Source organism: Chiloscyllium plagiosum, unplaced genomic scaffold (genome assembly GCF_037043375.1).
Source record: "Chiloscyllium plagiosum isolate Xiang-an unplaced genomic scaffold, Cpla_swu_hap1 HiC_scaffold_53X, whole genome shotgun sequence".
Lineage (NCBI taxonomy): Eukaryota > Metazoa > Chordata > Chondrichthyes > Orectolobiformes > Hemiscylliidae > Chiloscyllium > Chiloscyllium plagiosum.
This window is the reverse complement of record NW_028270191.1, coordinates 6,906,936-6,934,195: the sequence shown is the minus strand read 5'-3', so window position 1 is coordinate 6,934,195 and position 27,260 is coordinate 6,906,936. Positions and strand designations below refer to the sequence as shown.

Sequence of the window (27,260 nt, the reverse complement as noted above, 5' to 3'; positions counted from 1 at the left end):
CAGGATCCTACTTAAGTTCCTGGAATTCTTCCAACACTGGGGTAGGTAAGCAGAGCTAGTGAGGGAGGGTTCTTTAATGCCTATTCAAGCAAGGAAATATGGCCTCCTTTGAGAGAAAGAACTTAGAATCATAGAATCGCAACAGTGTGGAAGTAGGCCATTCAGCCCATCGAGTTCACACCAACTCTCTGAAGGATACTGAAGTGTTGGCTGCTGGGCTTGAACTCCTCAATGTGCTGTTAGCAACTGAGACACACTGGCATAGTTTGGTCAAAAAAAAGTCAGAAATGGCTTTGATCGACCTTGCCCTCTGCTGGCTCACATTTTCTTTTTGTTCTGAACATTTGCTGTTGACGTACTCATGTATGGCCCAAGGGATGAGAGGGAGGGGAACTTGCGTGTGTTGCTGGAGCAACATGTGTATCTCCTGGAAGCCACTGCAGTTCCAGGAGTTCCGAGCACAGAAGAACAGGACATGCTAATAAAGCACCCTCTCTATTCTATTGTGTTCCCGACAATAGTGTCTGCTTGCTTCAGCCCCACGGCATCTGATTGCGTTTAATCATTGCTGGCTGACCATTAACTATCCAGATGTAGGTTCTGAGAGAAATAACATACAAGTTTGCTGATGGCAGGATTTATGCATGTGTTGGATTGCCCAAACAAGGGAAGCGGTCGTGTTTTTTTTTGAGAATTAAAATTAGGTTTTATTATCATGTGTACACAAGTGCAGGGGATGCGGGAGTACAGTGAAAAGTGTACTATGTCACCGTTTCCGGTGCCATCTTAAGTACAAAGTCTTAGCTAAAAAGTGAAAAAAAGGAAATAAGTTAAAATTCAACACTATAGTTCTTGTCAGTATGCAGTAATAAATAAGCAAAAAGATAAAAGTTCCAAATTACAATCCTTCTTTATCCATGGGCATGAGTTGCATCAAGCTGGATCTCTCCGCTGCACTGGGTTTTATCCCTCGATCCCTGCCAATGTCTCACTGCTGGCTGCCATCCAGGCAGTGGTGAATGTCAAGCAAGCTTGTGTAGTAAGTGCTGTTAGCTACACATACACACTTACAAGAAAAGAAGAGAAATGGACTATGGGCCAACTGCAATATGGCAGAACCAGGTTCAAGAGCTAAATGGTCTCGTCCTGTTCCTGTCATCTTAGGTGCACCTTCTCTGCAGCTGTAACACTGTATTCTCACTCCGTTCTACTACCCTAATGCACTTTGTATAGTTTGATCTGCCTGTATAGCATGCAAAACAGCATTTTTCACTCTATCTTGGTACATGTGACAACAATTAAATCAATCAGTCAATCTTAAACTGTTTTGCATAGGATCCTTTGGCATTGTGACACAGTCAAAAATGAATACATTTTCCAATGCTATTCCATTTATAAATATGAATAAAAAGTCTCAAGATGGCAGCAGGTATCACTTTTCTGGAGGGACACAACGGAGATGTATATTTTATATATATAAATATATATCTCTGTGATGACAAATGGCCACTTATGTGTGTTTAGAATGTCTGCTGTCATAAGGCCAACTACTTGCACTGCACTCTTGTGTTCTGTTACAAATTATTTGTGGCTGTGTGGTTATTCATAAGATGCTGTACCTTGATACCTAAGATGGCACTGTAAATGGTGACATAGTAAACTTTTCACTGCACTCATGTGAGTACATGTGACAATAAAGTTAATTCTAATGGGCAAAACATGAATTAAGCCATCACATTAAAAAGAAAAGTCAGCATTGCAGGTCATGTAAGTACTTTTTCAAAAATCTACTTTCCAATGCATAAAGTCTTGGGTGCAGACTGAAGAAAAAATGACCAGCTTACATTCAACAAACTTGGCATAAACTCAATTTGAAAATTGAGTCAAAAATAGCTTAAGAATCCTGAATAAAAGAATGGAATAAGAGGGCATGAGGGTAGCATTTGAGTGCCAAATTTGACCTGGATTGACTTACTGTTACCATTGCACGTACAATTCTAATGCCAGTGAGCTTGGCAGTTTGTTGAATTTAGAGTAGTGTTGACATATGAACACATTTGGCCATCTTGACCTTTGACCTCAGGTGAAATAAAACTGTTATATGACAGCACCAGATATCAGTCGCTTTAGAATCTGTTTTTAGTAAGTAGTGCAAGATGTAATGAAGACCAAAATACACTCTAACTTGAATAGTTTTAATATGTTTCCCTTGCAGAGATGCCTTGTCTTCAGGCACAGTATGGGACCTTGCCACAAAGTGGAGGACCATATGAGGATTACAGTTCTGATTTCTTGACTCCTGAGTTTGTAAAGCTTGGAATGGACCTCGGCACCACAGAGATCGCTGCCACCACCTCTCTTCCCAGCTTCAACACGTTCATTGACAGCAACAACGGAGACTTTGACGCCTACTTGTACCAACTGATGCTTACCAACCAGCAGTCTCCATTTAAAGTGGAAGACGTTCAGATGTTTGGCTGTTACCCAGCCTCAATCAACATGCATTTGGAAGAGGTGCTACCTCAGTGTGGATCTTCTCAATATTACAATGGATCTTGTTCCATCCCCTCACCTTCAACCCCCACTTTTCAAATGCAGCAAGTGTCCATATGGGATGATTCTTTTCCTCATCATTCACTACAATATGGTGAGGTGGATCATTTGTTAGATCAACAAAAAAATGTGTCCCAACTTTCATTCTTTTCCTTTAAGCAGGTACCTTCAGAGTCTCCTGTGCCACAATGCCACATGAGGCTCGATGCGAGTTCCCATGGAGCTAACCCTGTCCACCAGCTTGTTGATACCATGTCTTATGATGCCACCAACCAAGCCTCCATGAATTTTCCTGCTCTCCCCATGGACCGTGGACCACGGCTCTTGGATAGTCCCATTGTTATAGACAATCCCATCCCCTCTCCACCGGTTCGTAACCCCCCTTCCAATGAGGGCCAGTGCGCGGTGTGTGGAGATAACGCTTCCTGCCAACATTACGGTGTACGGACCTGTGAAGGATGCAAAGGTTTCTTCAAGGTATTTGATCAGTTACTTGAGCCTTAGCACTAGTTGGGGGGAGATAGTTTTGGTTCTGTTTGATAATGCAAAGCCGATCATCGGGAATCAGAAGTCTGTTGTACATTTCTTCTTCCACTTTATAGTTTGCCCATTCTGTTTGCCAAAGTGCCATGCAGAGCGAGCTCATGGCTCAATGGGTGGGTAGTACTTACGCTTTGGTATCATGAAGGTTCAGGCTCCAGTTCAGGCCTCATTTGTTTTCCTCCGGGGGTCATGGAAGAGCCCACATTGCTGTTTCAAAGAAAGTCAGAGGTTGGGGGAGGGGGGGGGGGGGTATTCTCCCCAATGATCTGGCCAATATTTATCTCTCAATTAACATCCCACAAAACTCAGCCTGAACCAAAGCTGTTTGTGGGAACTTGCTGTGCATAAGGTGGCTGCTATGCTTCCTATTGTGTAATAGTGACGCTCTTCGGAAGCATTTCATTGGCTGTAAAATCACTGTGCAGGCATGAGGTGCTACAGAAATGGCAGGGCATTTATTCAGCAAGTTAAAGATTTGTGTCTTCCATGTGCTATGATAACTTTGATGCCAAATGCCAAGTTGTTACTCGAAGAAAATTGGTACTGATGTGTAAGTTTCTTTATTGCAATCAGTAACACACATCATTGGTTTACAGGAATTATATTTTGTAAGGTACAATTCTCCAAAATCCAGCTAAATCCGTCATAAGGCTGTCAGTGCTGCAAGTCATAGAATCAAAACATCACAGAAGCAGGCCACTCAAGTCCACACCAACCCTCCAAAGAGCATTGCACCCAGACTCACCCCACCCTTGTAATCCTGCATTTTCCATGGCCAACCTACCTAACCTACACAGTCTTTGGACTGTGGGAGGAAACCCCACAGAGACACAGGGAGAATCTCAAACTCTAAACAGTCACCCACAGGTGCGATCAAACCCAGGTACCTGGCGCTGTGAGGCAGCAGTGCTAACCACTGATTCACCTGTCTGTTGACTCTTGGAGCTATCTTTCCTTTGTCCTTCCTCCATTCAGGTTGCTTCTATGCTGCACCCACCCCCCACCTCAGCTTTGGTCTTTCGTGTTGTACTTTCCCAGCTCTGACCTTTACCGTAACCTTCTGAGAGCTGCCGAACAGAAACACACTGCCATAATCTAAGTTAAGGTCTGAATTGCAAGGTCTGAATTTACTTCATGGTTAAAACTGTGATCCTTTCTGAGGATCTCTAATGCACTAAGTTTTTAAAAGTTTCTTCCTTTGTGGTAGCTGAGCATCAGCAGCAAGGCCCACATTTGTTACCATCCTGAGTTGTTTTGAACTAAATGATTTGCAAGACCTTATCAGAAGGCACTTAAGAATTAACCACATTATTGTGGGTCTGGAGCCACATGTAGGCCAAACCTGGTAAGGAAGGCAAACTACTTCCCTAAAGGACATTCGGCACGCAGGTTTTGACTACAGTCAGTTATGGTTTTGTGATCATGTTTACTGAGACAGGCTTTCAATTCCATTGATTTAATTCAAATTCCAGCCGTTGCCATGCTGGGATTTGAAACAAGGTCCCCAGAGTAATACCCTGGGTCACTGGATTACTAGTTTGTGACAACACCACTCTCACCTCTATAAATAGAATATAGGACAAAATCAAAAGTGTTGGGATAACACCACAGAGCCTTTGAAATCAATTTAAACACTGCCCTTCTATCAAGAACAAGATCAAAAGACACCAGGGCAGAGAAATTTTCCAAAAGAGCTCCTGCTTAGCTCTTCATTCAAATCCGTGGAAGTTGATTGCCAGGGTCACTATGAGTGTTGAACCTTTGAAAGCGAGTTGGATAGATACTTAAAAGTGACCAATCTGCAGAGTCCTGCAGTAGTGTGGGACAAATTGGATTGTTCTTTCAAAGTACAGGCTCACTGATCTGAATGATTGACAGACTGCTGTATTTTCATAGTGTGGAAGCAAGCTGTTTGGCCCATTGAGTCCACACCAACCCTCCAAAGAGCATTCTATCCTATCCCTGTATTTCTCATGGCCAATCCACCCAACCTGTCCATCTTTGGATTGTGGGAGCAAACCCGCATGGACACAGGGAGAATGTGAAAACTCCACACAGATAGTTGCTCGAGGGTGGAATTGACCTTTGGTCCCTAGTGCTGTGAAGCAGCTGTGCTAACCACTGATCCACTGTGTAGCCCCTAACGCTTGTCATGCTAGATGGGATTTGAGTCCACAATCCCTGGCCTAGGAGGCAAATGCCTTATCCATAAGACCACTCAGGTGAATTTGTAGCACGAGCTATTGAATTTTGTCTTTGTTGTTTGGATTTACCTATTTCAAAATACTTAGAGCACCCGATCAGTCACAGTTCGTGATTAGAATTGTTTTGAGTTATATGGAGAGGCTGAACAGGCTGGGGCTGTTTTCCCTGGAGCATCGGAGACTGAGGGGTGACCTTATAAAGGTTTATAAAATTATGAGGGGAATGGGTAGGGTAAATAGACAAGGTCTTTCCCCTGGGGTGGGGGAGTCCAGAACTAGAGGGCATAGGTTTAGGGTGAGAGGGGAAAGATATAAAAGGGACCTAAGGGGCACTTCTTCACACAGAGGGTGGTGTGTGTGTGGAACGAGCTGCCAGAGGATGTGGTGGAGGCTGGTACAATTACAACATTTAAAAGCCAAGTGGATGGGTATATGAATAGGAAGGGTTTAGAGGGATATGGGCCAAATGCTGGCAAATGGGACTATATTTATCTGGGATATCTGGTCGGCATGGACGAGTTGGACCGAAGGGTCTGTTTCTGTGCTGTACAGCCCTGATTCCATTTGCTTCTCTTTCCTCAAATAGGTTTGGTATGAGGCAGAGTCATAGTCATAGAGTCATAGAGATGTACAGCATGGACCCTTCGGTCCAACCCGTCCATGCCGATCAGATATTCTAACCCAATCTAGTCCCATTTGCCAGCACCCGGCCCATATCCCTCCAAACCCTTCCTATTCATATACCCATCCAAATGCCTTTTAAATGTTGCAATTGTACCAGCCTCCAACACTTCCTCTGGCAGCTCATTCCATACACATACAACCATCTGCGTGAAAAAGTGCCCCTTAGGTCCCTTTTATATCTTTCCCCTCTCACCCTAAACCTATGGCCTCTATTTCTGGACTCCCCCACCCCAGGGAAAAGGGGTGGGATCAACGGATGAGTTCTGATGTTTGTTGAACTACTGATGCAATTTAATTGACTCTTTGGGACTTGTATTGATACTGTATTGTACCTTTGAAGATCATAGAAATCTTAGAGAGCTTCCTAAAATGGCTTACTTTTCAATCACTGTTTGCTAGGCAAATTCAGACCAATTTACTCACTTTAGCATTCCACAAACAGTACTGCAATTAATGACCAGATAAATCTGTTAACTTTAAAAAATGTTAGTGGAGGGATGGATATTAGTCTGAACACAAGGAAAATTCTCAATGAAGTGGAGCTGTGGACGTTTTACAGTCACCTGAATGCAGAGAGGCCTCGATTTAATTTGATCTGAAAGATGCATCTCTCTGTGTAATACTGCCTCTACCACCTGAGACTATGTGCTCAAATGTCCGAGTGAGAACACAGTTAATGATGAATAGCTCCGTAGCACTGAATGCAAAGCATTGCGAAAAATAGGTTTTGGATGCATTGTTTATATTCTGGACAGTTTCAGGCTGTCCACTGCTTGGTCTAAGTTTGTTACAAAGTGGCACTCTATGTACAAGCTTAATGAAGTATCTGGCGAAAAAACCTCCAGAAAATAGTGGGCCTTGTACTCCCAATGGTTCATTGTTTTTATGGTTTCAAGTGGGGTTAGACCTTGCACTAGGATATAATGGAAAGTGGAGTGTATTTGCATTTGAAAACTACATCAACCATTTTTCAATGGTTCATTCATTTCCACTAAGTATAGAATAATTTGTAGTTATCCCCAAGGCTAGTGCTGTGTGTGCCTTTTCAGTCTTGGCTTGTGGTTCCATGGGAAAATGCATGCCAGGGTCATCTAATGCCCAAACGCTGAAACCAAGTGGCTTTTACAGATGTGGCATCGTTTGAAGGACAAACTGAGAGAGGAATGTACAGGAAACTCAGCTTTCAAGCCACTGAGATAAGGGGGCAAGAGAAAATATCTCCTCAGGGTGAAGGGAGCTACAAACCAAATTCTTTAAAACACTTTTCCCAACTGAATTTCCATCAGCAACTTCAGAAAAAAGGCTTCACCCTCAGTTGCAACTAACACGTGGAAGGATGTGCTATCCTTTCCTCAGAACCATAGTCTTCTCATCCCTCTAGCCCAAATCTTTGTCCCAATTCCAACTCTGAAATGAACTAAAATGTTACAGCCACACCAAATTGCATTAGCATGGTGCCTTTAACATGCTAAACCATCCCAAGGTGCTCCATGGAAGTATAAATCTCTACAAATCTGACATTAAACTGAACAAGAAGATAGAGATGTACAGCATGGAAACAGGTCCTTCGGTCCAACTTGTCCATGCTGACCAGATATCCTAAACTAATCTAGTCCCATTTGTCAACATTTGGCCCATATCCCTCTAAACCCTTCCTATTCATATACCCATCCATAAATGTTGTAATTGTACCAGCCTCCACCATTTCCTCTGGCAGCTCATTCCATACACTTAGCTTGAAAATGTGTTGCTGGAAAAGCGCAGCAAGTCAGGCAGCATCAAAGGAGAAGGAGAATTGACGTTTCAGGCATAAGCCCTTCTTCAGGAATGTGCTTTTCCATTGCCACACTTTTTTGACTCTGATCTCCAGTGTCTGTAGTCCTCACTTTCTCCTCCTTGAAAAATTTGCCTCTTAGTTCCCTTTTAAATTTTAAACCTATGCCCTCTAGTTTTGGACTCCCCTACCCTTGGGACAAGACCTCGGCCAATCACCCTGTCCATGTCACATATGATTTTATAAACCACTATAAGGTCACCCCTCAGCCTCCAATGCTCCAAGGAAAACAACTCCAGCCTGTTCAGTCTCTCCCTATAGCTCCAACCCTGGCAACATCCTTGTAAATCTTTTCTGAACCCTTTCAAGCTTAACAACATCTTCCCTGTAGCAGAGAGACCAGAATTAAATGCAGTATTCTAATAGTGGCCTGTACAGCTGCAACATGACCTCCCAACCCCAATACTCAATGCACTGACCAATAAAAGCAAGTGTACCAAACACCACCTTCTCTTCATCATCTTGTCTACCTGCGACTCCACTTTCAAGGAACTATGAACCTGCACCCCAAGGTGGTAAGACAGAAGAACCAACACCTGGCCAAAGATGTAGATCTCGAGAGGCATTGTAAAGAAACTGGCAGTTGGAGAGGGAGTTCCAGAGCTTACGGTCTTGGTAATGGAATGAACGGCCATCAATGGTTGAGGGTTGAAAATTGGGGAGGCCAGGCTTGAAGTGCTGTAGAGTCAGAGTAGGCTGCAGAGTTAGGGAGGAATGTGGAGGCTAGAGGGGATTACAGAGATAGGGACGGTCAAGGTTATGGATACAACTTGGAAGTTACATGACTACCAACCTATTTAATAAGAGACTTGACATTATATAAAAAGGAGAGAAAGTCAAAGATAACTGTTGGAAAATATGGAGTGCAAAATCAAGGAAATTCTGCTAATCTGTTTTTAGATGACTGTTTAGGGTTCAGTTAGAGAGCTGTTGATAGACTGGAGAACATTAGAATGTTGCCCTTACAGCAGTGAAGGTTGAAAGGAAATTTCATACATTCTAAGTTATGAGGGCTCTTGACAGAGTGAAAAATTGTGTCTAGTGGCAGAAAAAGCTGCTCACCAGAGGACAAAGATTTCAGACAATTGACAAAAGAACCTGAGCATGGGTAAGGAGGCAATTCTTCATGCTGTAAGTTGCTCAGATCTAGTGTCCTGCCTGAAAGGATGCTGGAAGCATATTCAATGATGACACTCAAATGAGAGTTGGATAAGTTCCTGAAGGGGAAATATTATCAGGAAAATGGGAAAAGAGCAGGGAAGTGGAGTGAATTGGATATCTGTGTCAAAGATTCAATTGAAGCAAGAGTCAAAAAGGTCTTCTGTGTTGTAAAGGGGTAAAAATATTTGCTGCAATTGAAAATATATAGATTGTGGCTCAGTGGACAGTGTCCAACCATAGTGATGTCACCACTGGGGACTTCTATAGTGGAACAACTCTTTGGCAGACTCTGCCATCAATAGCATGTTCTCCTGCTTTGGATCAACTCCCAGATTAGTGTTTAGAAATGGATTCTGTTGTAGTTTAAATAACTCCTTGTCTCCCACACCAATATAAAACCTCACTAAATCCCATCTTCTAGGTTGTGAATAAGGAAAATAAGTTTTAAAAAGAAATATGCCAGTGACTATTTTGAAAACATTTAAAGTCATGCAAGATGTGTGACTGCTTCAAGTGCCTTTTCTGAACTTGTGGTAAAGATTGAGAATGCATTGGGGACCAGGGGAATACCACAGTGATTACATTTCCAAGAGAGACCTTTATAACTTGCTCGTGATTCACTTGTGACTAACTCGTGCTTTCACTGAAAAGCAGTGGCCTGAGAATTTCCCCGCCCACTCTTCCTCCACACATAATCTTTACTCACGAGTACATTTCAAGATCGGTAAGATTAAGGAAGCAGGTTGTTTGCACTGCTGTGATGCTCCCCACTCTTCTCAACTCTCCTTGTGCTATAAAAACCAACAAAAAGCCTGACTGGTTCCAAGGTTTTGAGAACACAGGGACGGGGAGGTTGTCCAGCTTGATACAGTGTGTACCATCTACAAGATGCGCTGCAGAAATTCACCAAAGCTCCTCAGACAGCACCTTCCAAACCCACAACCATTTTCATCTAGAAAGACAAAGACATCAGATACATGGGAGCACCAACCCCTGCCAGTTCCCTTCCAAGCCACTCACCATCATGACTTGGAAATATATTGCCGTTCCTTCAGTGTCACTAGGTCAAAATCCTGGAATTCCCTCCCTCAGGGCATTGTGGGTCAACCCACAGCACATGGACTGCAGCGGTTCAAGAAGGCAGCTCACCCCCCACCTTCTCAAGGGGCAACCAAGGATGGGCAATAAATTCCGGGCTCAGCCAACGATGCCTACATCCTCTGAATGAATAGAGATTAAGAAGAATAAAGCATCAAGCTTGTTTTCCCCATTCATTTAGGAACATAAGAACAGGAGTAGGCCATTCAGTGATTTATCGCCCAACTTTGTTTTAAATCTGAAATTGATGATTTTTTTTGTTAAGCAAACAACTGATCAGGCATCCACTGCTGTTTGTGGAAAAGAGTTGCAAATCTCTTTGTGTGTGGAAGTGCTTCCTAACATCTCTCTTAAATGGTCTGACCCTAATTCTCAGACTATACTCCCAGTTCCAGAATCCCCAACCAGTGGAAATAGTTTATCTTTATCTACCCTGTCTTTCCTGCTAATAACTTGAATAATTTGTTAAGATCACCCCTTAACCTTCCAAATTATGGAGAAAACAGGCCTAATTTGTGTAATCTCTCCTCATAACTTAACCGCTGAAGTCCAGGTATCATTCTTGTAAACCTACATTGAACTCCCTCCTAAGGCTAATCTTCCTAAGGTGTGGTGCCCAGATCTGTTCTCAGTACTCCAAGTGGGGTCTAACCAGGGTCCTGTATAACTGCAGCATAACCTCTGCATCCTTATACTCCAGTTCTCCAGATTTAAATGCCATTAGCTTAGTTGATTATTTTCTGCACCTGTTTGTTGCATTTTAAAGATCTGATCCCCCAAGTCTCTTTGGACATCCACTGCGTTTGACATCATACCATCTAGAAAGTACTCTGATCTATCCTTCCTTGGTCTAAAATGGATAACCTCACACTTGCTTACATTGAATTCTGTCTGCCATGGTTAGTTCATAGTTCCAGCTTTCCATCTTCATTCTGTAACCCTTAATAACCAACAAAAATCTTAAATGTTCAATTGACTCCAGAGTGAGGGAGCTCCAGATTTCCACAGTCCTTTGTGTGAAGAAATTCTTTTTGACATCAAACATTTCCTGACATTAGCACTGAATGACGTGTCTCCAGTTTTAAGGTTTCCCCTGTCCACAATCCCATTTTGGATTCCTACCAGAGGAAATAGTTCCTCTCTACCTATCCTAACAAATCTTTAAATTATCTCCACTATGTCAATTAGACCAGTATTTAACCTTCTACACATAAAACCTGGTCTACACAAGCTCATAATTTAACCCTTTTCGCCCCACTACACTGTACCCACCCTTGTTGGATATCATCGATTCAGCTCCTTCACTGCCTTGTCCTAAGTAAAGTAACTTATAACCTTTTGTTCTTATTTGATTGACTGCTTACAAATAATTCTGCTTTGCATTAATGTCAGATGTTATTTGCATGTGTTCTATAACCACTGAATGTCAAGCAGGCATGTAATTGTATTTACAGTAAGAATAATAAAAGAATCAAGTTAAATTTGGCCCAAAACCACACGATCAGTTTATAAGGAATTTACAGTAGACTGGTTCACTAGTATTTGGAGAGGTGACCAGACCATGCTAGCAAGGATTTCACTGCATAGTGTGCATGTAAAAATAGGATGGAGTCAAACTGAAGCCTCATTTGTCCTCTCAGGTGACAATAAAAAAACATCTCATGGCCACAATTTCTGAGAAGGGCAGAGGTGTTGTTCTTCATCTCTGGGCCAATATTTTTCCTCTAACCAGTATTCACAAAAGCAGACCATATTGATTGTGGGAAGTTGATGTGCATTAATTGACTACCTCATTTCCTACATTACAGCAATAACCACACTTCACAAAGTACTTCATCATCTGTGAGTTGAAATGCTTTGGGATCTCCTAAGATTTTTAAATATGGACAAGTGTATGTTATGGGTTGTCAGTTACAATGTCACTGTGCAACTTTAAACTAACCAAATTGTGGAAGCATATAAATTCATAATTCATTAAGTTTTAACAGAATATAGTTCACAATTCTTGGCTTCAACATTCCTATGCCTTTTGTGATCAGTTGTTCAGTCTGAATTTCCAACAGTTCACATAAACATAGACAATAGGAGCAAGAGTCGGCCATTCAGCCCCACGAGTCTGCTCCGCCATTCAGTATCATCTTGGCTGATCATTGAACTCAATACCTTAATCCTGCCCTCTCCCTATATCCCTTGATCCTTTTTGCCAGAAGAGCTACATTTAACTCCTTCGTGAAAACACATGTTTTAGCCTCAATCATTTTTTCTGTGGTAGAGAATTTCACAGGCTCCCCCCTGGGTGAAGCCATTTCTCCTCGTCTCAGTCCCAAATCATTTACCCCTTCTCCTTAAATTATAATCCCTGATTCTGGACTCTCTCACCAAGGGGAACATTCTTCCTGCATCTAACCTGTCTAGTCCTGTTAGAATTTTATACGTTTCTGTGAGATACTCCTTTATTCTTCTAAACGCTAGTGAATAGAATTCTAACCAACTCCATCTCACCTCATTTGTTAGTCCTGCCATTCTCAGGAATCAATGTGATACACCTTTGTTACACTCCTCTATAGCGAATACATCCTCTCTCAGATAAGGAGACCAGAACTGCACACAGTACCGCAGGTGTGGTCTCACCAAGGCCCTGTACAATTGCAACAAGACATCTGTGCTCCTGTGCTCGAATCCTCTCGCTATGAAGGTCAACATACTGTTTGTCTTATTTACTGCCTGCTGCTTCTACTATTGCAATTTTTGAGTTTCAACCTCAATAACGTGAGTGGCATTAGTATTTAATAAACTTCGTGAAATTTGCTTTCATTTGTCGTTTACTGTTTGCTTAAATGATGGACACATCCAAAGTTATTAATGTTTAAAATAAAGTAGCACAAGTATGGAAAATATATGTACTATATATATATATAGGAAAAGTTACAATGAAAAATGACTGGTTTAAAAAATAATTAAACAAAAAAGCCTCTGAAAACATTATCCAGACTATCTCAGCTCGCAATGACTTTTAGAACATAGAACATAGAACATAGAAGAATACAGCGCAGTACAGGCCCTTCAGCCCTCGATGTTGCGCCGATCCAAGCCCACCTAACCTACACTAGCCCACTATCCTCCATATGCCTATCCAATGCCCGCTTAAATGCCCATAAAGAGGGAGAGTCCACCACTGCTACTGGCAGGGCATTCCATGAACTCACGACTCGCTGAGTGAAGAACCTACCCCTAACATCTGTCCTATATCTACCCCCCCTTAATTTAAAGCTATGCCCCCTCGTAATAGCTGACTCCATACGTGGAAAAAGGTTCTCATGGTCGACCCTATCTAAACCCCTAATCATCTTGTACACCTCTATCAAGTCACCCCTAAACCTTCTTTTCTCCAATGAAAACAACCCCAAGTGCCTCAGCCTTTCCTCATACGATCTTCCTACCATACCAGGCAACATCCTGGTAAACCTCCTCTGCACCCGTTCCAGTGCCTCCACATCCTTCCTATAGTATGGCGACCAAAACTGCACACAATACTCCAGATGTGGCTGCACCAGAGTCTTATACAACTGCAACATGATCTCAGGACTCCGGAACTCAATTCCTCTACCAATAAAAGCCAGTACGCCATATGCCTTCTTCACCGCACTAGTTACCTGGGTGGCAACTTTCAGAGATCTGTGTACATGGACACCAAGATCCCTCTGCTCATCCACACTTCCAAGTATCTGACCATTAGCCCAGTACCCCATCTTTTTGTTACTCTTACCAAAGTGAATCACCTCACACTTAGCTACATTGAATTCCATTTGCCACCTTTCTGCCCAGCTCTGCAGCTTCTCTATATCCCGCTGTAACCTGCCACATCCTTCCTCACTGTCAACAACTCCTCCGACTTTCGTATCATCCGCAAACTTGCTCACCCAACCTTCTAACCCCTCTTCCAGGTCATTTATAAAAATGACAAACAGCAATGGTCCCAAAACAGATCCTTGCGGAACACCGCTAGTAACGGCACTCCAAGATGAACCTTTACCATCAACTACTACCCTCTGTCTTCTTCCAGCCAGCCAATTCCTAATCCAAACCTCCAACTCACCCTCAATGCCATACCTCCGTATTTTTTGAAGTAGCCTACCATGGGGAACCTTATCAAACGCCTTACTAAAATCCATATACACCACATCTACCGCTTTCCCCTCGTCCACCTCCTTAGTCACCTTCTCAAAGAATTCAATAAGGTTTGTGAGGCACGACCTGCCCTTCACAAAACCATGCTGACTATCCTTGATCACATTATTCCTATCCAGATGTTCATAAATCCTATCCCTCTCTAAGACTTTGCCCACAACAGAAGTGAGACTCACCGGCCTATAGTTACTAGGGTTATCCCTACTCCCCTTCTTGAACAAGGGAACCACATTTGCTAGCCTCCAGTCTTCTGGCACTACTCCTGTAGACAACGAGGACATAAAAATCAAGGCCAATGGCTCTGCAATCTCCTCCCTTGCTTCCCAGAGAATCCTAGGATAAATGCCATCAGGCACAGGGGACTTATCTATTTTCACCCTTTCCAGAATTTCCAACACCTCTTCCCTACATACCTCAAAGCCATTCATTCTACTTAATTGTGACTCAGTATTCACATCGGCAACAATGTCCTGTTCCTGAGTGAATACTGACGAAAAGTATTCATTCAGTGTCTCCCCAATCTCATCCGCCTCCACACACAACTTCCCACTACTATCCTTGACTGGACCTATTCCTACCCTAGTCATTCTTTTATTCCTGACATACCTATAGAAAGGGTTTTCCCTAATCCTACCAACTAAGGACCTTTCATGTCCCCTCCTTGCTGCTCTTAGCTCTCTCTTCAGGTCCTTCCTGGCTACCTTATAACTCTCAATCGCCCCAATTGAACCTTCACGCCTCATCTTTACATAGGCCGCCCTCTTCCATTTAACAAGGGATTCCAATTCCTTATTAAACCACGGCTCCCTCACACGACCCTTTCCTCCCTGCCTGACAGGTACATACTTATCAAGGACACTCAATAGTTGCTCCTTGAACAAGCTCCTCATATCAATTACGCCCTTGCCTTGAAGCCTACTTTTCCAAGCCACGCATCCTAAGTCATGCCTCACCGCATCATAATTTCCCTGCCCCCAGCTATAACTCTCGCCCTGCAGTGCACACTTATCCCTCTCCATCACTAGAGTAAAAGTCACCGAATTGTGGTCACTGTCCCCAAATTGACCAATGTATTCCTTACTGAATCATAGAATCCCAACAGTGTGGGAGTAGGCTCTTCTGTCCATTGACCTCACACCGACCCTCCAAAGAGCATCCCACCAGATCCAACCCCCTATTCCTGTAACCTTGCGTTTTCCATAGTTAACCTACACATCCCTGTAGACTATGGGTAACCTTGAAACTTTATTGCTGGAACAGCACAGCAGGTCAGGCAGCATCCAGGGAACAGGAGATTCGACGTTTCGGGCACAGGCCCTTCTTCAGGAATTCTTCAGGCCCTGAAGAAGGGCCTGTGCCCGAAACGTCGAATCTCCTGTTCCCTGGATGCTGCCTGACCTGCTGTGCTGTTCCAGCAATAAAGTTTCAACTTTGATCTCCAGCATCTGCAGACCTCACTTTCTCCACTATGGGTAACCTTCCATGGCCAATCCACCTAACCTGCATATCTTTGGACTGTGGGAAGAAACCAGAGCACACAGACATGGGGAGAACATGCAAACTCCACACAGTCACCCAAGGCTGGAATTGAACTCTGGTTCCTAGAGCTGTGAGGCAGCAGTGCTAGCCACTGTGCTGCCCATACCAAGATCCACTGCTTCTGTCCCAAGATCCATTGCTTCAGTGTAGACAACAGATCTATTTTTTCTTACGAGGTTGAAATAGTCAATAAAATCATGAATGATTCTAGCATGTTTTTGGTAACACTTGATAGTTGGCCTATGACCTCCCAGACATCACCCAAGTGGCTGTTGCTTATGTGAAAGTCTAGGCAACGAATGGTTCTGTATTATCGACTCTGGGGGCGAGTCTGAGTTGGTGCTCACCCAGGTGCAACGGTCTTTCAGCAATCCTGAGCACAGTATGGGTTTCCCTCCCTGAGCACGAGTGCTGAGGCCAACACAGGGTGAGATCAGTTAACAGACTAGGGACTCTTGACCACACTGCAACATCGATGGACAGGCATGAGACTGTATGACCGCTTTAAACTAAGTGAGTTCCCCTTCAATCATTTGGCATTGTCAATAAAATCGTTGCCAGCATTGTAACTTTGCTCAGGAATTGTCGCTGCTTCACAGAGCGATGCCGTGCAAAATTTACACGGTCCCTTTAAATGGGGAAATGCTGCAATGACAGAGTGGGTCTTTAAAGTCAAAAGTAGCAAGCCACAAATATGACCAACTGGCCAGTGAGCGATTGCACAACACAATAAGCCCTTTAAACACTGAACTTTCCTGGCATAACGCCAAAATCAAATCTGTTTTTCATCACGTAACATTGACAACACAGATATTCAGTACAGCTGTGATACTGAATCTTAGCAAGGGGTAGAGTAAGGGGTGGGGGGGGGCGGGTGCGGGTAGCGGTGGGGGATTAGTGAAAAGAGAACCAAGATAGTTGTTTTGCAGATGTTCTGGCATCTTACCAATGACCAGTTGCTTGGCAACAACATATTGTCCCCTCTTTGTCACATGAGCATTTTTTGCTCAGGTGAAGATGATCTTGAATGTTCGGTTTAACACTTACAGTTCATATGAATGAAAATCTTTACATAATGCTCGCTGTGATACCATCATACAGCACATTTCTTTATGAATCTCGGACAACTAAAGAAGATAAATAGAAAGACTTTCTATGGTAGACCTCTCAATTTCTTTTGCAGCTTCTGAAGACTGAGTGTTAACACTGGCCTCTGAGGTCAAATCTAACATAGATAGATGCAAAGTCATCTCTCTGTAGGAATACCCATCATGTAAATATTGATGCACTGTCCTGCTCACCCTGAAAGGTGGTGTCAGAATTGAAAAAAGTTACATTGGTTTACCACATCTGAGAATAAGGATGAGATGTTTGGGCAAAAGAGAGCTGTTTGAAGAACCCTACAACCCAATATGTCAGTGCTGAATGTTACTGCACTAGATAAACATGTGAGAAGTTGTTTTGCCTTCGCCCATATTCTCAGCTAGTCCAACCTTTCTAGCTTTACAAAGGCAGATTGATTGGGTTGGGTTTCTGGGTTTTTGGTTTTGAACATATTCAGCCCTCCGTTCTGTAATGTCAGAACATTTCATCAGATGGTGCAAAAGTTTGTCAGAAACGTAGGGCCTCTGCGAACAAAGTGCAATTTGAATTGGAAAGAGACTGACAGTGAAGAGCACTGTATGGCTATTCGAGCTCTCACGCACTACTGAAATGTTCCATTCCAACTGTTTGTAGGAACACCACTGCTTGAGCCAATACCCTGAATTTTCTTGTTTGCCTGGAGTTTTGAATGCATCATTCTGTGCATACCTCCTCCTCCTGGCTTCTTCACGGTGCCAAGCTCATCAAACTCATTTTTAACCTCAAAACAATGGATTCCTCACATCATCCTTCAAACTGCAGGCTTTTATACTCCAGTTTTGGTGCAACTTAACCAATATTTCATGACTCATTGTTCTCTGTACCCTAACCCTAACTTTGGAGAGAATTCAAATTTACAATCCAGTGCTCAGATTCAGTTGAACTTGTCATAATTCGTGAACTGGCTCTACAAAATTCACAAGCCTGACCAGGCAGATTAAATGGAAATGGATAGGAGCTGAAATCCTATAGAACCTAGAACATTCCAGCACAGTACAGGTCCTTTGGCCCTTGATGTTGCGCCGACCTGTGAACCCAATCTGAAGCCCATCTAACCTACACTATTCCATTTTCATCCATATGTTTATCCATTTAAATGCCCTTAAAATTGGTGAGTCTACTACTGTTGCAGGCAGTGCGTTCCACGCCCCTACTACTCTCTGAGTAAAGAAACTACCTCTGACATCTGTCCTATATCTATCACCCCTCAATTTAAAGCTATGTCCCTTCGTGCTAGCCATCGCCATCTGAAGAAAAAGGCTCTCCAGCCTATCTAACTTTCTGATTATCTTATATATCTCAATTAAGTCACCTCTCAACCTTCTTCTCTCTAACAAAAACAGCCTCAAGTCCCTCAGTCTTTCCTCATAAGACCTTCTCTTCATACCAGGCAACATCCTTGTAAATCTCCTCTGAGCCCTTTCCAATGCTTCCACATCCTCCCTGTAATGTGGTGACCAGAACTGTACGCAGTACTCCAAGTGTGACCGCGCCAGAGTTTTGTACAGCTGCAGCATGACCTCATGGCTCCGAAACTCAACCCCTCTACCAGAAAAGCTAACACACCATATGCCTTCTTAATAAGCCTATCAATTTGGGTGGCAACTTTCAGGGATCTATGTACCTAGACACCGAGATCTCTCTGCTAATCCACGCTACCCGAGAATCTTACCATTAGCCCAGTACTCTTTATTCCTGTTGCTCCTGCCAAAGTGAATCACCTCACACTTTTCCACATTAAACTCCATTTGCCACCTCTCAGCCCAGCTCTGCAGCTTATCTATGTCCCTCTGTAACCTACAACATCCTTCTGCACTATCCACAACTCTACCGACCTTAGTGTCATCTGCAAATTTACTAATGTACTTTGACTGTTGGTGACAGTTCTAGACTGTCTTATTAAATATGCTAGCTTCAAATTGATATCAGTGGCTATTTAGCAGAAGATTGTGACCCATCGATTGTGACCTATCATTGTCCATTTATCATTATTATCCATTGATGGATTATCACCGTATCTCTGCTGGTCTCATTATATCCCGCACTGCTTTTCCACATTGTTCTCACTTATCCTCAGTTAAGGCTCAACCCTAATGACAACAAGAATTTCATCACCATCAGTGTCAAAAACAACATGCCCTTGTCTTCCCCAAGATGGAGTCTTCTTCGAATCTTCCGTCATGCTCATTGGCCAAGCTAGTTGTGATTAAATTGAGCCACAGACTTCAACATGAGCAACATGACACAACCTATTTACCCAGCAAGATAGGTCCAATCTAAACTCTTCCACACACCTTGCTTGTTGATAACTGCATCCTACTTCCCTATAGAATAGAGTTCAAGACCCTAGTTTATCCCCCATTGCCCCATCAATCACCTAATCATCTTCAAGATGGTACCTCATTCTGCAGAGTGTTGTCAAGAGATGCTTGAGGCTGTTGACTATCTTCAGCATGGAGCTAGCTCCTGGGCTGTTATAATGTCCACACACTTGCCCTGCTGGCTATGAGGTGTGCAGTTGTGATACGGAACAGGAACCATAGCGGGCACTGTATTGTTTGCTCCTCCTCAATCCAGTAATGTGCCAATTTGGGTGTGTTTGTTTCACTCTGATTTACATCAGCCCATATGCTGAGAACTGAATCTATCACCTTATTGGCTATTTTACAGAAAGGGCAATTCATTTCTCGACTGAAACGCTTGTGGGTGGATGGCAGAGTGGGGAGGGGGAACAGGTATTATAATATTGAATCCAATTTCAACTGAAACATTCAACCTTCTCAGTGTAGCTATGTGCGCAGAAAGCTGTGCATGTGTGGATTTCCAACCTTCTTGATACTGCACTTGGTAGCTCTGTCAACTTCCACGGTAACCTCCTCACTGATGACCTTCATTTGTTTCCATAGCGCACGGTTCAGAAAAATGCCAAGTACGTCTGCTTGGCAAACAAAGACTGTCCCGTGGATAAACGGCGACGGAACCGATGCCAGTTTTGCCGCTTTCAGAAATGCCTTGCTGTAGGCATGGTCAAAGAAGGTAAGCATTTGGATGATTCTCGCCTTGCACAAATTTACATAATGTTGTTGGTCAACCACCATTTCATTTGTCACATCTGCCTCTCAACAATGGTCTAATTCTAGACACCTAGTGCACAGCATTTTGCTATGATGTAAAGTATAAGTGAATGCAACTATATTACAAAAATAAGATTTTTTTGCCCTTGAGAATCCAAGCCACTTCTTTACATTTTCCCTTGAGGCATTTTTGCAATGGGGAAGTAACAGTTTCAGAATCTGCTGCCTCCCAGCCTTTATTATCATCTGTCAGGTTTTGTCCTACATGCCTCCCTGGTAAGTTACTGATCTATGCTTTGGTGGTTTGCCTTCAATCATAATTATACTCCCCATAGTTCAGACAAAGCTATTCGAGACCCAGGGTCCCGTATAACACTATTAGCAGTATCAGGGAAATGGCTACAAGGAGGTCAATTTTCAGCAGACTGATTTGATGCTGATAACCAGAAAAATGCCAAAACAGTGTGCTGGGCACCCTGAGGATGAACATGTGGCAGGTAGGGTGTAGTAAGAACATCCTTTCTAGTTATAGTGGAACAAATGAATATTGGACCATGAGGTGGAAATTTAACCTCTTGAGCCTATTCTGCCGCTCAATTTGATCATGGCTGATCTGTATCTTAACTTCATCTGCCGCCTTGGGTCTTTACACATTAATACTGTTGCCTAACAAAAAACTCTATCTCAGTTTTGACGTTTTTCTTGGCTCAACAGCATTTTTTGTAGAAGGAGCAAGTTCCAGATTGCCATTCCTAATTGTGTGATAAAGTGCTTCCTGACATTGCTCCCTGAATGGCCCAGTTCAAATTTTAAGGTTCTATTCCACTCTCCTACCAGGTTTCTCTTAAGCAACCCTTTGAAATTCTTCAGTCAACATAAACTCTTCAATTAGATCACATCTTGAAATGCTTGCTAGCCTGAAGGTTAAGTAAAACCATTGAATTAGAATCTTTGCTGCCCGGTTGCTTACAACCACCCAGAGATGTATATGCACCTTGCTCTTTCGAGGTAACAGCTGGCTTATGAACTTTTAGGAAACATACTTTGTCACAAACTTGAAGGAGAGTTACCAGCGCAATGGCTAAACTGCAGTTTGCACAATAGCAGTACTTTCTCTTGCATCTTTGAACTGTTTAAAACTGAGTGATGTTGCGTTGAGAATCCTGATGGACATGTAGGCCTCGCACCATTTTAGTATCTCCTCCTCCATAACTGCTATCATCTTTACATTCAGCACTTGTCTTCCAACATCTAGTCCTTTTGAAGAACCTTTCTCTCCCCTAAAAATTAAGAGCAAATGCCTATTTTATAATACAACACCAGGTTATAGTCCAACAGGTTTATTTGGAAGTACTGTTGGATTGTAACCTGGTGTTGTGTGATTTTTAACTCAGTCCAACACCAACACCTCCTCATCATATTTTATAACAAACAGAGAATTGCTTTATCAATTGCTAAGGTGTTGGCACTCTAATACAGTCAATTTATGTCTTGACTCCCCTGCTCCCCCCCCCCCCCCCCCCCACCTTTGATTCCTCTTGTTTTGTCTCCATGCCTTCTGTTCTGGTAGCACAGTTTGGGTGTTGCTAAATCCCAGAACTCAAGGCTGGTGCTAACAAAAGCAGAAGTCCGTAAAAGATGCTCTTCATAGCACATGGAGAATGCATGAATAAGACTGTTTTCCTTCTGTGCATTGTGGTAAGCTATTATACACATTGGGATCGCTCTCAGTTGTGAACATCCAAGCCACTTACTTAGCATGAGTCCACTTGACTGAGCGTGTAAGATGTGTATCATGCAACAAAGTGGCTGTGCTTCACATAACTTGTACTGCTCATTGAGGCAACCGGAAAAGCTCACTTCAAAGGGGAAGCCTTGCGGGTACTTTCCAGGTTGTGACAGGAGGCTTCAGAGGGAAGCAAGAGGCCCTCTTAACACCATAAGGAAGGAGTGAGCACTGGGCTTTGCCATCTGATATTAAGAGGGTCAGCAGTGCTCTTCAAGGCCAGCTGGACAAACCTGAAGAAAAGGGGTAAGATACGAGCCATGTGTGAATTAACTGGGTAGCCCATAGGTAGTTTGGAAGAGAGTTGCTTGAATAGCACTACAGAAAGAATAATTCACATGAATAGTGTGGAGGTGGAGCACAAAAGATAATTGTTTTGAAGTAAAAAGACCACTCTCCTTGCAAGAGAAAGTAGCCTATTAGAGGAAATAATATTGGTGACCTGGTAATGATTCTGAACCAAACCGAGGCTCTTGACATTTTGGGGGCTGTTGCTGTTGGCATCAGGAACACAGAGGTCGAAGGAGATGATTAAACTCTTGGTTTGACAAGTTGCATTCTCACACAACATTTCATACTCCTCAGAATCAAATCCAGTGACTTTTCAAAGCCATCGCATTGATTTTCCTTTTGGACAGCTCCGTTTTAATGCTGGCAGTCCACGCTCTGTGAAGTGGTCTCAGAAGCAAACCTCCCACACAAAATCAGAAATTGCTGGAAAAACTCAGCAAATCTGACAACATCTATGACATACAGTCATAGAGTCATACAGCATGGAAACAGACGTTTCGGTCTAACTTGTCCATGCCAACCAGATATCCTAACCTAATCTAGTCCCATTTGCCAGCACATGGTCCATATCCCTCTAATCCCTTCCTATTCATATACCCATCCAGATATCTTTTAAATGTTATAATTGTACCAGTCTCCACCTCTTCCTCTGGCTGCTCATTCCGTACGTGCACCACCCTCTGTGTGACAAAGTTGCCCCTTGGGTCTCTTTTATATTTTTCCCCTCTCACCTTAAATCTATGCCCTCTAGTTTCGGACTCCCCTACCCCAGGGAAAAGACGTTGGCTATTCACCCTATCTATGCCCCTCATGATTTTATAAACCTCTATAAGGTCACCCCTCAGCCTCCAGGGAAATAGTCCAGCCTATTCAGCCTCTCCCAATAGCTCAAACCCTCCAACCTCGGCAACACCTTTGTAAATCTTTTCTGCACTCTTTCAGGTTTAACAACATCTTTCCTAAAGCAGGGAGATTAGAAATTAATGCTTTATTCAAAACGTGGCCTCACCAATGTCCTGTACAGCCATAACATGACATCCCAACTCCTGTACTCAATGCACTGACTAATAAAGGCAAGAGAAATGGAGTTAACGTTTTGAGACCAATGACTCCTTGTGGCATCCTTAAATACAGGTGAGGTGCCAGAGGACTGGAGGGTTGCTCATGTTGTCCCCCTGTACAAGAAGGGTAGTAGGGATATTCCGGGTAACTACAGACCAGTGAGCCTGACGTCGGTGGTGGGAAAGTTGCTGCAGAAGGTACTGAGGGATAGGATCTATTTATATTTAGAAAAGAATGGGCTTATCAGTGATAGGCAACGTGGTTTTGTGCAGGGGATGTCGTGCCTTATCAACTTAATAGAGTTCTTCGAGGAAGTGACCAAGTTGATAGATGAAGGAAGGGCTGTTGATGTCATATACATGGACTTTAGTAAGGCGTTTGATAAGGTTCCCCATGGTAGACTAATGGAGAAAGTGAAGTCATTTGGTGTGCAGGGTGTTCTCGCTAGGTGGATAAAAAACTGGTTGAGCAACAGGAGACAGAGAGTAATAGTTGAAGGGAGTTTCTTGAAATGGAGAAAGGTGACCAGTGGTGTTACACAAGAGTCAGTATTGGTGCCACTGTTGTTTGTAATATACATAAATGATCTGGAAGAGGGCACTGTTGGTATGATCAGCAAGTTTGCAGATGACACGAAGATTGGTGGAGTAGCAGAAAGCGTAAGGGACTGTCAGAGAATACAGGAGGATATAGATAGACTGGAGAGTCAAGCAGAAAAGTGGCAAATGGCTTTCAATCCAGGCAAATGTGAGGTGATGCATTTAGGCAAGTCTAATTCCAGAGCAAATTATACAATGAACGGGAGAGCCTTGGGAAAAGTTGATGGGCAGAGAGATCTGGGAGTGCAGGTCCATTGTACCCTAAAGGTTGCTGCACAGGTGGATATAGTGGTCAAGAAGGCATATAGTATGCTTGCCTTCATTGGACTGGATATTTAGTATAAGAGCTGGCAAGTCATGTTATCATTGTACAAGACATTGGTTCAGCCGCATTCAGAATACTGTGTGCAGTTCTGGACACCACATTACCAAAAGGATGTGGACGCTTTGGAGAGGATGCAGAGAAGGTTTATGAGGATGTTGCCTGGTAGGGAAGGTGCGAGCTATGAAGAGAGGTTGAGTAGGTTAGGTTTATTTTCATTTGAAAAAAGGAGATTGAGGGGGGACCTGATTGAGGTTTATAAAATCATGAAGGGTATAGACAGGGTGGATAGAGATAAGCTTTTTCCCAGGGTGAAGGATTCACTAACGAGAGATCACGCTTTCAAGGTGAGAGGTGGAAAGTTTAAGGGGGATACAAGCGGCAAGTACTTCACACAGAGGATGGTGGATGTTTAGAACGCGTTGCCAGGAGAGGTGGTAGAGGCAGGCACGGTAGATTCATTTAAGATGCGTCTGGACAGATGCATGAATAGTTGGGGAGCAAAGGGATACAGATGCTTAGGAATTGACTGACAGGTTTAGACAGTACATTTGGATCGGCTCAGACTTGGAGGGCCGAAGGGCCTGTTCCTGGGCTGTAAAGTTTCTTTGTTCTTTGTTCTTTGACTCTTCTTCAGACAAGGGTCACTAGACTTGAAACATTAACTCTGTTTCTCTCTTTACACAGATGCTGCCAGACTTGCTGAGTTTCTCCAGCAATTTCTGTGTTTGTTTCAGTTCTTCAGCATCTGCAGTTCTTTGTTATAAGTAAATCTCTTTGTTGTTTGGGCAGGTCAATAAATGTGATCCTGCCAGTGACTCCATCCAGTCATGTGAGGATAAATTAAGAAAGAAAATGCTGATGGAATATTTAGATCATCACAAGCCAATGTCCACATGGCCATTGCTATGAATTGGATACTGTTCTGCTTGTCCAGTGTAAAAGGCAGCTCCCGTAGGAAAGGCTGTCCTCAACTTGAAGTGAAGATTGGCCTCAGCCACAAAATAAACTGGAACTACATTACTCTTCCAAAACAATGAACAGCTTTCAGTGGTTAATATTTCATTGAAAACGGGGGTCAATTTAGCTCGGTTAGACTGGAAAGCAGTGCGATGTTGACAGCGTGGATTCAATCCCCACACCGCTGAGGTTACCATGACGGACTCTCCTCCTCAACCGAGGTGTGGTGGTCAGTTTAAACCACCACCCGTCTCTAATGAGAAAGCAGTTGGTCAGACTATAGTGACTTGACTTCATTGAAATAGGTGGACAAACAACATAGAATCGCTACAGTATGGAAGCAGGCCATTCAGTCCACACCAACTCTCCAAAAAGCATGCTACCTGAACACACACCCCTACCCTATAAACCCTGCATTTTCCAGAACTGCACATCCCTGGACACTAGGGGCAATTTCCCATAGCCAATTCACCTAACCTGCACATCCTTGGACTGTGGGAGGAAACCGGAGTACCCGGAGGAAACCCACTCAGATGCTTGGAGAATTTCACAGAGACAGCTGCCTAAGGATGGAATTGAGTCCAGGTCCCTGGTGCTGTGAGACAATAGTGCTAACTGCTGAGCCACCGTGCCACACCAGTGTTTTGACAGACTTTATATTACAGATTATCTTTGTTTAAGATGTAGACGTGCACACCAGATTTCACTAGGTTCCAGTGAACACATGCTTAATTTCATACTGAGCTTCTGATGCACCCTGACTATACTTCAAATGTAACAAATGCTTTGAAATTTCAACAACTTCCCATAACTTGGAACACACTTGTGCATAATGAAGCTTTCAATGTATATGCTTGGTATTCACCCAGACCGTTTGTTTCGAAGCAGCCGTGAGCAACTCAGCAGTTGGCTGACGATCAAGATTGCCAGTGGAGGATTGTACAGAGAAATAAAAGATAAGCAGTCGCTTATGGTTAGAGAGGAGACACACCTCTGGCCTGTCACAGATTCATCTTTGCTGCTTCTCTGATCTCACAACCTTTGGATGGGAAAGCCAACTCCTTAAGTTGTCATCAACATGACTTGAACCAAGCATCAGCCCACACATGTCAGAAGATGTTTAGTGAGGTTGAGGAGGCATCGAGTGAGTTGCGGTCCACTGGGGGCAGATTACAAATCCTTGCTTTGCTTTGCAGTTTTACTTCTACAGCATGGGCTTACCAGTGGAGGATTTTGCACAACCAGGAACTGCATGTGAACTGCTTATCTCCTTGTGAAGCACAGTGGAAGCTGGCCCTGGTAGCACCATGGTTTTGAGGGCTCATTTAGACACTGCCATGGAGAGACAGCTATCTATTCTGCAGACAGCCACTGAGTAGCAACATCAGTGGTTGTCTGTGAGGAGTGACTTTGATCACAGAGACGCTTAGAGTATCTCTTACAGAAGCTTTTACTCGTTCAGCTTGAATAAAGGCTTGCATCCACATGCTTGTGAGATGCTAAGGCAATGCATAGCAATCCAGATCCCACAGGGATTAGCATTTTTAGCATTGGCATTTTTATCGCACACAGGTGGCAAAACTGAAGCACATGGTGTCTCAGCTGTGCCAAATCCTTGCCATCATGCACCTCTGGGCAAAGAAAGATCCACACTGACAACAAGCAGCCCCACACAGCTGCCCACATACATGGCAAGTGTTTCCAGCAGGAAAGGACCTTTTGTAGGACTTTTTGTCTTTCAGTTACATTGAGTGAGTGAGAGCCGGGCCTGTGAGGATATCTTGCAGCAACCCAGCATGGCCTTGCATTCGGTGTGAGTCACTGTGCATTGGGCACAGTTTTCACATCTGCTGGAATAAAAACATTTTCTTGAAATATTGGCGTCAGAGGGTTTGTTTTTGGCTCGGCAATCTTCAGAAAATCATTTTGGATTGAACGTGCAGCCTACAGCAAAGATGCTAAGAAGCTAAGATAGGTGAGCAAGTGAAATTTGCACTGTTCATTTGTCAGGACCTCCAGAGACAAATTTGTTGGCGACAGCCTGATGCATTGGTTTGATTTCCCTGGTTGGGCTACTCCATTGCTGATGTTTCCTCAGGCTTACATGATTCAATTCTGCTTTTGAGCAACTTCCACAGTCTTGTTAGTTTCCCTTGTGACACTTGGCAATATCTGCGTGTTAAGCAGCCAATTCTGTCTGGTAGAAGGGAGCCCTCCAC

General features: G+C 43.3%; 1 protein-coding gene across 1 annotated transcript in view; it reads left to right on the top strand.

Annotated features, from left to right (window-relative positions):
• The window catches only part of LOC122543399 (nuclear receptor subfamily 4 group A member 1-like), a 59,620-nt gene that overhangs the window by 19,747 nt on the left and 12,613 nt on the right, over positions 1 to 27,260 (top strand). Inside the window, exons 2-3 of the mRNA XM_043682099.2 lie at positions 2,216 to 3,030; positions 19,854 to 19,983. Coding sequence (XP_043538034.1) covers positions 2,218 to 3,030; positions 19,854 to 19,983 — 943 coding nt within the window. The 5' untranslated portion in view covers positions 2,216 to 2,217. The remainder of the gene's footprint in view (positions 1 to 2,215; positions 3,031 to 19,853; positions 19,984 to 27,260) is intronic.